Genomic DNA, 17273 nt, shown 5'->3' on the forward strand with positions numbered 1-17273 from the left:
CAATAAATGGTGTTGGAGAAACTAAATCCTATCTTAACAAGAGACATAAAAATGAGCTCAAAATGAATTAAATAATTGAACATAAGACCTAAAACCACAAAAATCCTAGAACATAGGCAATACGGAGTCTTGGCAATGAATACTATGAAGAAAATCCTGTGGGAGTCCAAGCACTATAATTTATAAAATTGGATCAACAAAGTAAAAAGAAAGGAGCATGTGGTCAGAGGGTATGATGTCTGGTCTCTGACTGTGTCATACCTATAGATGGTTAGGTAATCTATAATCCTACTTTCGTGATGCCTGATAACCTAAGATTCTCAAGGAGGGGCACATAGATGACTCAGTCAGTTACGCCTCCAACTCTTGATTTGGGCTCCGGTCATGATCTCAGGGTCATGAAAGGGAACCCCTGGATGGGACTGGGCTGGACATGGTGCCTTGTGGAGATTCTCTGTCCTTCTCCCTCTGCTCCTCCCCTCTTGCTTTCTCTCTCAAAACAAAACAAAAAAATGTGTAAATAAAAAATTAAAAATTAAAAAAATAAAATTCTTAAGGAGTAGTAGAGATGAAATCTCTCTCACCTTGGGAAAAAAGTATTCTCTGAACTTAATGTCCTGAGTCACTGCATGTGGGAGACTGTTGGGGACGAGATCAATGTATCTCTGGATCTCATGTACCACAGCGTCTGTGTAGGGCATGCTGCTCCTGTCCTGCATGCAGGGGCTCCGGTGTCTGCCAACCACACGGTGAATCTCTTCCTGGACTTGAGCTGCAGGATAGGAATCAGAATTTATATGAAATGGAAAAGTCATTTGATCTGACCTTTTACCTTGTTGTTGAAAGATTTTATTAACTTTAAAGAGAGAGATTGGGGATGGGGGACAGAGGGAGGAGAGAACCAAAAGCTGACTCCAAGTTGAGCATGGTGCCTGATGGGAGATCCAGTCTAACGACCCGGAGATCAAAACCTGAGCAGAAACCAAGAATCGGTGTGTAACTGGCTGAGCCACCCAGGTGCCCCTTGATGTGATCTTTATCATGGCTACATTGTGGAAGGAGACTGGGAGAGGGGGAAAATCACATATGGCTACTTTCTTGAGGGGCAGAAATTTGTTTCCTAGTCAAACTGGAATCTCATTAGAGATGTTAAGATATGTACATAGAAAACATAATTGTACTATGAGATTCAACTCTGATTCTCTATTTTGTGTGCTTTGTTTGATAAACTCAGGGATCTGGGGTCTTGAAAGCTCACTATAGACCATGCTGTTTGACCACTTTGTGTAGGCCTGTTTTTGTTTTAAATGTGTAAGTTCCAGGTGCCGGGGTGGCTTAGTCTGTTAAGTGTTGATCGCAGAGTCCAGAGATTGAACCCCACATCAGGATCCTCCTCCACAGAAAGCCTGCTTCTCCTTCTGCCCCTCACCCCTCTCATGTTCTCTCTCTATATTGTTTGCTCTCTCTCAAATAAAATCTTAAAAAAATGTATATTCCAAGAGGCTAAAACTATGCAGGGCAATAAATGCTTAATAAATAGAACAACTGAGGGGTGCCTGGGTGGCTCAGTGGGTTAACCCTCCTCCTTCGGCTCAGGTCATGGTCTCAGTGTCCTGGGATCAAGCCCCGCATCAGGATCTCTGCCTGCTTCCTCCTCTCTCTCTCCCTGCCTCTCTGCCTACTTATGATCTCTCTCTGCATCAAATAAATAAATAGATAGATAGAACCGAATAAGATGTTGGACTCAGCACACAGGACCCGGAAATTAACATTTCTTTAGGATGCGAAACATGACAGGCATGCTGTACAATGTATTACATTACTTTATAATTCCTCAAAAAATTCTATGTGTTGGGTATTATTTTATGTGCCTTAAAAATAAGAAAACAGGTCCATAAAGTAAAAGTATTTCTTAAAGACACCCAGGTGTTATGTGGTCTTTTTTTTTTTTCATTTTAAAAATTGTGTTATGTTAGTCACCATAAAATACATCATTTGTTGTTTTTTTTAAAAAATATTTTATTTATTTATTTGACAGAGAGAGAGAGATCACAAGTAGGCAGAGAGGCAGGCAGGGGAGGGGAAGGAAGGAGGCAGGGAGCAGGGAGCCCCATGTGGAGCTCCATCCCAGGACCCTGAGATCATGACCTGAGCCGAAGGCAGAGGCTTAACCCACTGAGCCACCCATGAGCCCCTAAAATACATCATTTGCTTTTGATGCAGTGTTCCAAGATTCATTGTTTATGTACAACACCCAGTGCTCCATGCAATACGTGCCCTCCTTAATACCCACTACCAGGCTCACCTACCCCCCAACCCCCTCCCCTCTAAAACGCTCAGTTTGTTTCTCAGAGTCCACAGTCTCTCATGGTCTTTCTTATTCTCAAACCCACAATCTTAGCAACTGAATAAGATCACTGAAAGTAATTTGGGTTAGCGAATTATATTTTCCCCTTATTTGTAAAATGTATCATGTTAATAATATGCAGTTTTAGTAGGACTGTTCATTAGTTAAAATAAACATTTAGAATGTGTCTTTGTTAAGGGAACATGTGATAAACTGTGGTTAGATAGCTATCAGGCAGACTTGGGAATTTTAGAGAAGTTTTAAACTTCACCTTTTCAAGTTGAGAAGCTGGATTTTTATCTAGAAGACAGTGATTATGCAAAGTGGTTAGGAACTTCCTTAAATAATCAGAATGCTTAGAGAATGCCCCAGTAAGGAATGAAAATGGGAAGAAAAAGAATATATAAATGGATATGATGCAGAAAAAATTAACATGGAAGCATTGGGGAACGAGGACACAGAAAGGATTTTTGTCATGTACACAAGATTTACGGGTCTGGAGAAAAATGTCATATGGTATCTGGAGTCATAATCAATATAGATCTTAATAAGAGGGAAGTTATTTGGCTGTAAGAGTCTGTGTCAAGTGAAAGAAACACAGTGCCATTAGATCCCATAGTATGTGACAGCAAAGGGATTTCAAAGCTGTGCTTCTAGCTTGCACCATTTGGAAAGTACTTCTTACTTGGACTGGGAGGGCAGGAGGACTCGAAACAAAGGAGAATGATCTAGTGCTGACATCACGGAGATAAGCTTCCTGAGATTTAATTGTATTAAAAGTGTCTCTGCTTCCCCCTCTCTCTCTGCCTGCCTCTCTGCCTATTTGTGATCTCTCTCTCTCTGCCAAATAAATAAATAAAATATATATATTTTTAAAGTGTCGCTTCCCTATGACCCTGCAATTGTACTACTGGGTATTTACCCCAAAGATACAGATGTAGTGAAAAGAAGGGCCATCTGTACCCCAATGTTTATAGCAGCAATGGCCACGGTTGCCAAACTCTGGAAAGAACCAAGATGCCCTTCAACGGACAAATGGATAAGGAAGATGTGGTCCATATACACTATGGTGTATTATGCCTCCATCATAAAGGATGAATACCCAGCTTTTGTAGCAACAAGGACTGGACTGGGAGAGATTATGCCAGTAAAATAAGTCAAGCAGAGAGAGTCAATTATCATATGGTTTTGCTTATTTGTGGATCATAAGGAATAACATGGAGGACATGGGGAGATGGAGAGGAGAAGGGAGTTGAGCGAAATTGGAAGGGGTGGTGAACCATGAGAGACTATGGACTCTGAAAAACAATCTGAGGGTTTGAAGGGGCGGGCAGTGGGAGGTTGGGGGAGCCAGGTGGTGGGTATTATGGAGGGCACGTATTGCATGGAGCACTGGGTGTGGTGCATAAACAATGAATTCTGGTACACCGAAAAGAAATTAAAAAAGAAAAAATTAAAAAAAAAAGTGTCTCAGTATGCCAAAGCACAGAACATGATTCATGTTCTGTGAAGGAAATAATCCTTTGACAAGCACTCAAAAAAGAAGAGAAAGAAAAGTGGGAATATTGCATTTGCAGAGAAATTGTATTTGTGAGGAAGAATTTCTTTGTCTAAATGGGTATATTTGAAAAGAATGTATTTGTATGTAAGCTTTTTTATTTAGGGACAGAATCTCTTTGATGAAGACAGACCGTCATTTTCACTGAGTCAATCCTCACACTGAAAATGCATTTGAGTAGAAATATCTTCTGACAAAAATGCATTTATCTGGATGTGGAAGACATATCAAGTGACATCCTTCTAGAGAAAGCCGAAGGCCGGTTCTTCTAGCTCCTACGACAACTCTGCTTATTGCACCTGTCCCAATGCAAATCAGGGAACTTCCATCACAGAAGGGCAAGCAGTGAGCTCTGCCCCTCAAATCTCTGCTGCTGTTTAAATGTTTCATTATCTTTTTGTGCCATAAACTACTTTGAATTTAATTTATCCAATGACAGGAAGATGTACAAATAAAGGAAATTTTTTTTCTATGCATTTTCTGGGCAGGTAAAGAGTGGGATAGTTGTCAGTGTCACCTGCCAATTTCTACCTGGAATTGCACCCCGCCCAACACCTGTGACCATACCTGTGACCTCCGGGTACTTCAGCAGCATCAGGAGTCCATATCTCAGGGTGGTGCTTGTTGTCTCTGTTCCTGCACTAAACACATCCCATATGGTAGTGATCAGGTTGTCCATGGTAAATTCGGACTGTTTATTGTGTTTTTCCTAGAAATGATGTGTTACAATTACTTGATAAATAAAAGAGCCTCAGAGGTAACTCAATATGACATTGTTATTTGGTGTGAGTGCTACGGCTGAAGGCCGAGTTAGATAGCTGTTTGGGTTCTGTCCAACAATTAAAATATAACCAGAGTTATGAACCTTTCTGATTCTTCACTTTCTCATCCTCTATGTCGATCAGTGGCTCTACCATTTCTTTGAAACATAATTTTTATCAGGTCCTCACTGCTACTCACTGTCAATTCTAGCATCTATTGCCTATTTTATAATGTCTAATATTTTTATTCAACCCTTCAGAAACACCCCCCAAAATGCATCACTATTCCCAACTCTTCAGTCATTACACCCATGACAGTGCCTCAATTACAATCAAGATCAACTCTCTGAAAATTCCACCCTTGTGATCACGGCACTTCTCATTCTCATTGTTGTCTCTGTTCATCTCAGCTAGAATTTCTTCTGTGAAGAAGCCTCATCTGTGAAGACTTTCTAGTGCCTTTCCAAAGGTAAGACTTTGTAGATTCCTGTCTATTCCTGTGTTCCCTCATTTGTTACATCTTCCCATCACTGGACTTTTCTGATGAAGGATGATATGTTGTGTATCATTAATGTTGAATGTGTGTGAGTGTATATTTCAAAATGTCCCCAAATAAGGAACCAGCCTTAACACTATAAATGTAAAACCTGCAAAGTCATTTTCACTGGGAAATGAGAAATATCTCAAGATACCCAATGTGGTTTGCACAAACAAGAGGTTAGACAGGCAATTAATACATCTTTAGGAAGGGTCATTTGTTGTAATATCCCAGTTTCAGTGGGAATCACACCACCCACAAAGATAAAGTGTCAGATTATACCTTTTCTATTTTGATCAGGAAGTAGTCAATAAAGTCCCGAGGGTTACTGAAGTCCAGGGATTCTTGGTGTTCTTTTATTTTTTCCTTAATAAACTCAAATTGTTTAGCAATGTTTTTAAATAACACATGATGACTTCCTGGAAGGTAATGTATTAAAAGAGGGAAAGCATTGTAGAGCTGAAAGAGGAAAGAATCATTCATTAATTCACTCAGCAAAGTTGTACGGGCCCATGTGATGTACCAGACACTTAGTTGTATGCTGAGTAGATAAAGGTGAGTAAGACATGCTTCCTACAACAGAATACACTTGGGTTTGAAGGAGAGGGAACTGCCAAGATGTCTGAAGTTACAGTATGCACCAGCAACAAAGCAATTTCAAAACCACCTAAATGATTTCCTAGCCATAACCCTATGGAGGAATCCAGGAGCACACCATCTTTTCCCAAAGGAGAATACTGAGGTTCAGAAAGGTCAACCATTGTAAGACATCAGTCTACAAATAGAGCTAGAATGTAGTGTTCATTCCAGTTTACCTACACGTATTTCTACAGAGTTACCTAAAAAGTTTACAGGGCTCCCACCCTTTTTTTGTAATGAAGAGACTACATTAGAAAGATTAAAGAAATGCCCAAATTACTTAGGTTATTTAGGGATTATATACCCTCAGGAATGTGCACATTGCCCTTCTTCGTCTGCCCAAAGCCAGTCCTAGAGTTTACAGACTCAACTTTAGAGAGTACCTCATGATTTAATGCCCTTTGTAGGCACCGAAGCAATTTTCGGGCCCATAGATTGTATCTAGAGACACAAATCTACAGAAATCTAGATTCTAGGTCTAGCTCATTCTTTGTCTTGCCTAGGAATTCCTTGTCTTTGAAAAATATGCTTAATATCTCTGGGTGACAGTTTCCTGTTCCAAAAAATGACAGACTCCTTGTTCTCTAGTGTCCTTTCCAGGTGGCACACATCATGACCTCATGGTCCACACATACTTGTAGCTCTTAATGATCATACATTGTAGGTTACTAATGTGTTCTGACACTGTACCATAGTGAAAAATACATTTTACATCATCATCCTCTTCATCTATGGATATAAAATGGTTTCTCAGAAAAATACCTTGCTATAACTGATGCACTGTCCTACATTTCTCTACTATATTTCACGGTTCTTAAAATAATTTTTAAATATTTATTTTAGAGAGGGAGAGTGAGTGAGCATAGTGGGGAGGGGGAGAGAGAAAGAGAAAATCTCAAGCAAACTCCCTGCTGAGCACCGACCCTGATAAGGGACTTGAGCCCATGCACTTGGGATTATGACCTGAGCCGAAATCACCAGTCGGATATTTTGAGTATAAGCCACTCAGGCGCCCCACTCTATTTCATGTTGTAAATTTCACTTCACCACACTAAATTGATTTGATAACTAATTGGTTTCAAATGATAGTTTGATAAACATGACTTTATCCATTTGCAAACCAGACAAAGGGGTGAGGTAAGCATGAGCAATAGGTTAGCTAAAAACTTATTTCCCATTTAAAAAATTTATTTTCCCATTTACCTGTATCCAGGGGGTGCTTGAAATTAGGAGGTTTTCGTGAAAATACTCTATCAAGGTTAACAATGTTTTATCGCCATACTCAAAACGATTCTGGAAAATAATGGAGCAGATGACATTGCAGGGAGCACAGCCCAGAAGGGAAGTAGGATCACAGGGAGATGCTAAAATGATAGAAGTTAAAAGTTAGAGCACAATTTTCATATAAATCTGAAGTTGACAGTCTGAAACACTAGAAAGAAATTTTAAAAATAAATAAAAATTAAAAAAAATTTTTTTAAATGACTGAGAAGGGTTGACTGCTGGGGTTCTTTTAAATATAGGGATTCCCTAGATATTTCATCTTCACTGTAAACCCAGTGTGCCAAAGATATATTTTTCCCCAAACAAAGCTGTCTAATCCAGTTCATTTTTTAATTTCTCTAAGTGTTCTCTAAGTGTTTACATTATTCTTCAAATAAGAGCCACAACATAATTCACAAGAAGGAGGTCACTTAAAAATATCTTGAAAGGTGGAGGGCACGTATTGCATGGAGCACTGGGTGTGGTGCATAAACAATGAATTCTGGAACACTGAAAAGAAATTTTAAAAATAAATAAAAATTTAAAAAAAATACCTTGAAAGGTATAAAGTTCAGCTCTCAGTGAGACTATTTCTTCACGATGCCTGCAGGAAGCTAAGCAGCCTCAGAAGATCAGGAGACTGGAGAGACTTGAAACTGTTATTTTATAAAACATAGTTGACAAAAGCGGTGTGTACGCTTCTTGTAGAAGAGAACAATCATGAGAGAAACTGGAGTTCCATTTTGATCTTTGAAAAAATACATTATCGTATTGGAACCAGGCTCCCTATATGTAATATAAAACATGACTCCATGCTGTGACGTTTGGCTGCTGACAACTTTGGAACCTCACCTCTTCTTCTAGTCACAACTGGACAAGCTGATAAAAAACCTCAAGGGTCCTTCCTTTGGAAGCAGGACATTTAAACTCTACAAGCACCGACCCTCTACCCCATCCTTCACCACCACAGAGTCATCAAGCCATGGCCTTCCCCTGCTCTCTCAAGTTGTTTGTTTGTTTGTTTGTTTTAAGATTTTATTTATTTGATAGAGCAGAGTGAGAGAAAGATAGCACGAGCAGGATAAGGGGCAGAGAGGGATAAGCAGGCTCCTCACTGAGCAAGGAGCTTGACTCGGGGCTCCATCCCAGGACCCTGGGATCATGACCTGAGCTGAAGGCAGACGCTTAGCCACCCAACTGAGCCACCCAGGCCTCCTCCTCAAGCTGTTTCTTCATCTGCTTAGGAGCTGCCCCGCCCTCTACAGAAAGCCTCATTTTGTGAATCATAATGTGCAGAAATCAGTGGCTTTCTTATACACTAACAATGAAAATACAGAAAGGGAAATTAGAGAATCGATTCCATTTACTATAGCACCAAGAACCATAAGATACCTGGGAATAAACCTAACTAAAGAGGTAAAGGATCTATACTTGAGGAACTATAGAACACTCATGAAAGAAATTGAAGAAGACACAAAAAGATGGAAGACCATTCCATGCTCTTGGATCGGAAGAATAAACATTGTTAAATAGAGCAATCTATACTTTTAATGCCATTCCGATCAAAATTCCACCGGCATTCTTCAAAGAGCTGGAGCAAATAATCCTAAAATTTGTATGGAATCAGAAGAGACCCCGAATCGCTAAGGAAATGTTGAAAAACAAAAATAAAGCTGGCGGCATCACCTTACCTGATTTCAAGCTTTATTACAAAGCTGTGATCACCAAGACAGCATGGTACTGGCATAAAAACAGACACATAGACCAGTGGAACAGAGTAGAGAGCCCTGATATGGACCCTCAACTCTATGGTCAATTAATCTTCGACAAAACAGGAAAAAATATACAGTGGAAAAAAGACAGTCTCTTCAATAAATGGTGCTGGGAAAACTGGACAGCTATATGTAGAAGAATGAAACTCGACCATTCTCTTACACCGTACACAAAGATCAACTCAAAATGGATAAAAGACCTCAACGTGAGACAGGAATCTATCAGAATCTTAGAGGAGAACATAGGCAGTAATCTCTTCGATATCAGCCACAGCAACTTCTTTCAAGATACGTCTCCAAAGGCAAAGGAAACAAAAGCGAAAATAAACTTCTGGGACTTCATCAAAATCAAAAGCTTCTGCACAGCAAAGGAAACAGTCAAAAAAACAAAGAGGCAACCCACGGAATGGGAGAAGATATTTGCAAATGACAGTACAGACAAAAGGTTGATATCCAGGATCTATAATGAACTCCTCAAACTCAACCCACACGAAACAGACAAACACATCAAAAAATGGGCAGAAGATATGAACAGACACTTCTCCAATCAAGAAATACAAATGGCTATCAGACACATGAAAAAATGCTCATCATCATTAGCCCTCAGGGAGATTCAAATTAAAACCACATTGAGATATCACCTTACACCAGTTAGAATGGCCAAAATTAACAAAACAGGAAACAACATGTGTTGGAGAGGATGTGGAGAAAGGGGAACCCTCTTACACTGTTGGTGGGATTGCAAGTTGGTGCAGCCTCTTTGGAGAACAGTGTGGAGATTCCTCAAGAAATTAAAAATAGAGCTTCCCTACGACCCTGCAATTGCACTCCTGGGTATTTACCCCAAAGATACAGATGTTGTGAAAAGAAGGGCCATCTGTACCCCAATGTTTATAGCAGCAATGGCCACAGTCGCCAAACTATGGAAAGAACCAAGATGCCCTTCAACGGATGAATGGATAAGGAAGATGTGGTCCATATACACTATGGAGTATTATGCCTCCATCAGAAAGGACGAATATCCAACTTTTGTAGCAACATGGACGGGACTGGAAGAGATTATGCTGAGTGAAATCAGTCAAGCAGAGAGAGTCAATTATCATATGGTTTCACTCATTTGTGGAGCATAACCAATAGCATGGAGGACAAGGGGCGTTAGAGAGTAGTAGGGAATTTGGGTAAATTGGAAGGGGAGGTGAACCATGAAAGACTATGGACTCTGAAAAACAGTCTGAAGGGTTTGAAGTGGCGGGGGGGTGGGAGGTTGGGGTACCAGGTGGTGGGTATTATAGAGGGCACAGCTTGCATGGAGCACTGGGTGTGGTGAAAAAATAATGAATAATTTTTTTCTGAAAATAAATAATTTGGGGAAAAAAAAAGAAAATAACATAAGAATAACAACAAAATAAAACATCTAAACCAGATTTGGGGTGGGAGATACATCTTGTCTCGGTGAGGTGACTGTTACAACACTGTAGCTCCAAAAGGAAAAAAACAAACAAACAAACAAACAAAAAACAAACGTAGCAGGGATCAAAAAGTGGAATTTTTAAGGAAAGATGTTCTGCTCAACATATGAAAGAACCTTCCAATAGTCAGAGTTACCCAGTGGTGAGATGGGTTACCCAAGAGTCGAGGGCCCCATAGCTTGGCAGGATCAGGCAGAATCGGGGTGGCCACAGGTCACAGGCATCCAAATAGTGGAATACTGTAGCAATCTATTATAATGTTCTTGATAAACATAAATTAAACGTGAAATATTTAGTATACTAAATTGAAAGTTTACAAAAATATATATGTTTATATCCCTTCTTCTGCCAGGTCTCCCAACCACTCCTCAGTAATACACATCAAAAGTATAAATGATATTCACTGTCACTAGACTGTCACAACTTATTCCAAGGAAGAAACAAAAATCATGCAAGTATTTGTAATAATTGCATTTTTTATATTAATAGCAGCAAAAAAAAAAAAAAAGCGGAGGGACAAACTATCTGGACAATACATAACTTGAGTTAAAAAAAACATTGGGGCGCCTGGGTGGCTTGGTGGGTTAAGACCTCTGCCTTCGGCTCAGGTCATGGTCTCCGGGTCCTGGGTTCGAGCCCCACATCGGGCTCCACCACCCCCCCTCTCTCTGCCTGCCTTTCTGCCTACTTTTGATCTCTTTCAAGTAAATAAATAAAATCTTTAAAAAAAAACAACCCACAATGGCAGGGGCACCTGGGTGGCTCAGTCAGTTTAGCATCTGACTCTTGATTTCAGCTTAGGTCATGATCTCAGGGTCGTTGGATCAAGCCCCACATCAAGCTTCATGCTGAGGGTGGAGCCTCCTTAACAGTCTCTCTCTGCCTCTCCCCACCACTCTCTCTCTCTCTAAAAAATACATACATATATATATATACAACCCCTATATACTCATATATATATATGAGAAACATGATGGCAGTTCACCATACAGAAAACAGCATTATTTATTTGGAAAATATTGAAATACTGAGGTTCAGGAAACCACATATATCTTATGATCCTGATCTTCCTCCTTTCTTGACAAGTGTCCTGCCCACCCCCTTTCTCTTCCACCTCCCCTGCCAGTCCTGCATGAGATACACACGTATACAAAAGTGCCAGCATAATGACGTGACATACATTGGAGATTACTTCATTTTTCAAGATATTATGGCCAAAACTACTAGTTCATTACCAAAATCCATGTTCTCCCCATTTTCCTATGCACACAGATACCCACATTTCCCAGTGCCTCTTGGAGTGGGTGCGGTCCCGTGGTAGAGCCCATGGAATGGGAAAGAAGTTTGGTGAGCCGTTGCCATACCTGGCCTACTGAAAACCCAATTTGCTGTTTTGATTGTTCTTTGCTCCTTCTGCTACCACGCAAACAGAAAGAAATCTGGGTGACCCAGGAAGCCAGGTGTTGAAGAAAGATATCAGGGTTCCTATCACCCTAGTGCCTGAAACAGCTGTTACACCAACCACTTCCCCCTTACTACTGTTACGTGAGTAAAAAAAAGCCACTTTTGTTGTTCTGCAGGCATCATATCTCTCTGTTGCCTATCTGAAATAGCACAGAGTCTCCCCAAACGAGTACTGCTCGTTACATAAAGAAATACACACCGTTGGTTTTTTTTAACGCTTCCACCAGACACAAGGCTTCCTCTTGAATTCTGTCTTCAATAGTCCTCTTTCCCATGCCCATATTCCGCAAAACCATGAGGGAAAAACGCCGGGTTTGCTTCCATGTTTCTCCACTGCTGAAAACAACTCCTATCAGAAAAAGAGAAAAAGAGAGAGAGAGAGAAAAGAATGACCTCCAACACCATGAATTCCAGCTGAGAGTATCTCAGAAAAGGATAATCACACTTAGGCAGGGATGTGAATAGGGTGGTGTCAGCTACAGAACTTTCCAATGAGCCCTGCTGTGCCCCCCCTCCTGTTAACCTAGTGTCTGTCAGGACTCTGGTTTGATGCATTACTCAACTCTTCCACATCTGTTAGCTCCTTCAAACCTTGGAATAATTCTGTGAACCAAGGGTTTTGTCCCCATTTTACTGATGGTCAATGAGGCAAAATGCTTGCTCTGTGCTCACACAGGTAATAGATCACGGCGAGTCCATGCCGTAGATGACATTTCAGGGCTGTTTTTTGCACATTGTAAATGAATTGTGGGGGAGGCAACAAAATGAGTTGCTTCTCAAGAGAAGGAGAGAGCACTTGTGCACTGGAAAGAAGTTCATGATACGCTCTTCCTCCTCATTTTCACATTTGCCCTGTTTGTTAACTCTTTTCCATGAAACATGGTCTTAACACCAAGGAAGTTCAGTCAGACTCCTGGAGCCATGACAAGATCAGGAGAAAAAGTAATTTTCATAGGAAACTTGTCCATATAGATTTTAAAGAAGAAGGTAGAGGAGGAAGTGACCCATTCAGGCCTTATCTCTTTTTGCAGAAACCCAGTGACCCACCAGAGGACTGGAGACCCTAGGGCCAACCCCAGAACAAATAGAGGACAGTTCAACTACTTTAGTTTAAAAAGCTTTTTCTAAGATCACTTGCAACCCCTATATACTCACCGTGCATTTTCCTGTAATCACCTCAGAGCACTTTTGTGCTTTATGCTTTATATCTCATTGTATTCAAATATTTCTTATGCTTTTTTTTTTAAAGAAGAATAAAAGATTGAAGGCAAGGCTAGAAATATTTCAAACCTATGTTGGCTCCATGCACACTATGGAACTTTCTTAAAATAGTCTCTTGGCAACCATGACTCAGGCCAGAAAGCAAAATGTTTGCTGACTAGGATAACTGAGTCATTTTCCTCCCTCCTTATTTCTCCCAGTCTCTTACTATCTTAACTGAAATGAACTTTATCTTAACTGGCCATAATTTAAAGTGGACACAAATTCATGGAACGTTGACAGTGAGATGATTTGCTTCCACTGCCTCCAGTATTTCATGGAGACATTGTGTGTCCCCTTCATTATCTACAATATGGATTAATGATCCTTTATAGAAAAATGTTGGAATTTGGCTGTTTTTATAAATTTCTCTAAATGCTTAAAATTTCCCTTGGCCTGTTTGGAGTTTTTACAACTTAAAAACCCACAAACATTCCCCAAACTGACGCATACCTAATCCCCGGGAGATGAAGTCCACCACTGGGAAACGGCCTCTGGCAGAAAACTCCTCACTCCGATCAATCAGGGCTTCCTTCACCGCTTCATGTCCATATAACACCACCGTGGGCTTCATGCCGAAATACACAGTGAACACAGGGCCGTAACTCTCTGCTAGCTGGGAAACGAACAGGTGCAAGAGGAGTAGAATTTCAAAACTAGGAACGTGGACAAGTGAGAGAAATAGTTTTAATCTTACCGAAGAGGTATTTTAATATGCACTCAACCATTATAAAAGCTTTCAACTTGTAGAACTAGTAATTTAATAAATCACATTAGTGGTAATTATCATTCTATTATTAGTAACATTGCTACTATTATGATCCTCATCCACAGTTCATCTTTATTCAGCTCCTCCTATGTGACAGGGGCTATATTATGGATTTTATTCATATTATTTTATTAACTTTTGCCTGGCACACCTGTAATTGCACCAAATTTCTCTTCCTTCCTATAGTTACAATGGTGGGTTCTCGTACTGTTTAAGGGGAGTTCCTGCTCTTGCCCCCTGTGCAGACTCATAATCATCCCTCATTATCCACCTCCCACATCTTTTTAGCAGACTAGAGTTCTAGATTTTAATAGTACATAAGAACCTGATGATGTAGGGGCGCCTGGGTGGCTCACTGGGTTAAAGCCTCTGCCTTCGGCTCAGGTCACAATCCAGGGGTCCTGGGATCGAGCCCCACATCGGGCTCTCTGCTCAGTGGGGAGCCTGCTTCCCCCTCTCTCTCTGCCTACTTGTGATCTCTATCAAACAGATTAAAAAAAAAAAGAAGAAGAACCTGATGATGTAATCACTGACATTTCCCCACTTCCCTGTGTGGCCATGTGACGAAGTTTGCATGAACTGCTATTAACAGAAATGATGTTTGCAAATCCTACAGTACTGGTAAATGGTACTGGTAAATGGTAAATGCTTGCCTTCCATCCCTCCCCCTACCCATGGACTGAAATGACAGCATGGAGATAGCCCCACTGTGTCCGTGCACATATGAACAATAGCCTAGGTGCCAGGATGCTAAACTACAAGACTAAGAAAATCTGGTTCTCTGGATGACCTCAAGGAGGACAGGCAGCCTCTATAGCATTCTGTAAGATAGAAATAAGCTCCTGTCTTCTTTAAGCCACTGTGTTATTGACATCTTACTGTCATGGCAACTTATTTGGTATCCTAAATGACATGTGAGTCCTCCTGCTGCCTTACAAGTCATTCTCCATAAAACAACCAGAGTGATCTTTTCACAGGGCAAATGCTAACATGAGAGTCCTTTTTAAGCACATTAATGGCATCGCATGGCTTTTAGGTTAAAGATATATATATTTTTTAAATTATTTTTTTAAAGTAGCCTCCAAACCCAGCATGGTGCCCAAGACAGGGCTTGAACTCACAACCTGAGATTAAGACCTGAGCTGAGATTGAGAGTCAGATGCTTAAACAACTGAGTTACCCAGGAAGCTCTAAAAACTAATATTCTTTTTTTTAATGTTTTATTTATTTATTTGACAGAGGGAGAGAGATCACAGTAGGCAGAAAGGCAGGCAGAGAGAGAGGGGGAAGTAGGCTCCCCGCCGAGCAGAGAGCCCGACGTGGGGCCCGATCCCAGGACTCCAAGATCATGACCTGAGCCAAAGGCAGAGACTCAACCCACCAAGCCACCCAGGTGCCCCAAAACTAATATTCTTAAAAGCCTTGAAAGACCCACATGCTCTGGCCCCTACTTACTTCTCCAATCTCATCCCACACCATGTTTTTATTTACTCTCTGGTCTATAAGCAAACTGGTCCTACTTCAGAGACACCAACAAGTAATTCTCTTCCAGATTCAAACAGCCTAGAACATACTTACATCTGTATTTTTTCTGATGAGTGCCTGGTCATTCTTTAGATCTCAGCTCCAGCTTCACTTCCTCAGAGAACCCTTTGCTGACTGTTCCTCCCATCCCTGCTCCTCCAAAACGCATGGCCTCTTGCTATTGTGTCCCTCTTACATGGTTTGTAATCACACACTCACTTGCATGATTACTTAACAAATACATGTCTTCCATCTAGACTATAAATTCTGTAATGCTAGAGTCTTCTTTTTTTCATTCACCATTGAAAATCCCCAGCATCTAATGGAGTGCCTAATACAAAGTAGACATTCAGTAAATTGTTCAGTATATGATATACTCAAGGACCATGTAAAAATATAATTATTATTCACATTTTAAAGAAATGGAAACTAAGGCTCAGGGAGATTTTAAAAATTTGCCCAATGCTGTGAGTTTACAAGTTGACGAGCTGGGGTGCTAACATAATGCCTTTGAACCCACAGCCCAAAACACAGAAAGAAGCTTCTAGAGGGTATATTCTCATCACTAGCTATCTTATGGAAGACAGATTTCAGACAATTCCTCAAGATTTAGAGAGCTGTTGCTATATAAATAGCCAAGAATAAAGTAGTTACTCACTCACTCATTGAGCAAATATAATAGAAGCTGAAAATTTTGGAAACTTGAATTATTTCCTAGACTTAAATCAATGTGTGCTCTTAGGAAACTTCTAGTGTTGTGACTATGTAAATCTTTAGAACTTTATTTTTTTAACTGAAAGCAATTTCACTGCCATTAGAGTTTACCAAAGAATAGTTACTAAAAAGGAGACCTGGTCACAAAATGGACAGGGAATTCCTTCTTTGGCAATTTCAGCAGTAATCTCATGGCTCTCAATTCCTTCTGGAAGCTTTCCAGCAATATACCACTTACAATCATATCTGGGTATCCAACTGATATGTCCCATTCAAATCATTTCCTTAAAACATGGTGTCTGGGACATTTTATTTAGTTATAGGGTTGTAAGTACAAACAACTGGAAGAAAAGTAATCATACTTGCCTTTCTTAGGGATTTGCTGACATTCTTAGTATTTATCTGTAGAATATTTCCAATGATTGGGAGAGGAGTCGGGCCAGGTGGCAGCTTCCCTCTGGCACGGTTACAATTCCACAGAAAGAGAGGAATCAAACAAGAAAGACATATCACCAGAAGTATGAAGAGATCCATTGCTGCGTTTTGTATAAATGAAGTTGAAAGCTTGGTATCCAATGACTTTATAAATACTAAGTGCAAGCTAATCATCAAACATGGACTGTTTTGAACTTTTGGATAAATACGTGTTTTATCCTCAGTGGACGTTGACCCACTGGTAAAGATGAAAACAAAATCAGTCACCTTAGTATTGATAAATATCTAGGTTTTCAGTGGAAATGGTCTAGAGAAGTGTTATTTTTTTAGTTGGGACTGTCATATTTTAACAGTAAAATTGAAAGCTATCTGATTTTCAAAGAGATGGAATTCATGATCTTGACAATTGATTAAAGAATTATCTCATGTCAAAATTTACTGTTCTTGGTTAAAGCATATTTTCCTGGGATTGTTGCCACCCTTTTAGTATTTTACTTGCTCCTTCATATACTCTTAGCTGGACAAAATGACAAGGCGGAAAAATTCACAAAATTTACTGTTCTGTGAGCGGAAGAAAGAAGCACTTTCCCAGTGTCTTTCTTTTTCAATTTATTTATTTTTGGAAAAACAGTATTCATTATTTTTTCACCACACCCAGTGCTCCATGCAATCCATGCCCTCTATAATACCCACCACCTGGTACCCCAACCTCCCACCCCCCCGCCACTTCAAACCCCTCAGATTGTTTTTCAGAGTCCAT

At 40.2% G+C, this 17273-nt stretch overlaps 1 protein-coding gene across 3 annotated transcripts in view; it reads right to left on the minus strand.

Annotated features, from left to right (window-relative positions):
• Positions 1 to 16612, minus strand: part of LOC122898983 (cytochrome P450 2C21) — a 29243-nt gene extending 12631 nt beyond the window's left edge. The window contains exons 1-7 of one of the 3 annotated variants that reach the window (XM_044236636.1): positions 16445 to 16612; positions 13525 to 13687; positions 12011 to 12160; positions 7047 to 7207; positions 5487 to 5663; positions 4473 to 4614; positions 585 to 772 (exon numbers count right to left, since the gene is read on the minus strand). In XM_044236636.1, the coding sequence (XP_044092571.1) occupies positions 585 to 772; positions 4473 to 4614; positions 5487 to 5663; positions 7047 to 7207; positions 12011 to 12160; positions 13525 to 13687; positions 16445 to 16612 (1149 nt within the window). Of the gene's footprint in view, positions 1 to 584; positions 773 to 4472; positions 4615 to 5486; positions 5664 to 7046; positions 7208 to 12010; positions 12161 to 13524; positions 13688 to 16440 lie in introns of all 3 variants that reach the window. The other 2 variants (XM_044236637.1, XM_044236638.1) reach the window with 2 other exon arrangements.
• Between the last annotated feature and the right edge of the window lie 661 nt (positions 16613 to 17273).

Source organism: Neovison vison, chromosome 2, assembly GCF_020171115.1.
Source record: "Neovison vison isolate M4711 chromosome 2, ASM_NN_V1, whole genome shotgun sequence".
Lineage (NCBI taxonomy): Eukaryota > Metazoa > Chordata > Mammalia > Carnivora > Mustelidae > Neogale > Neogale vison.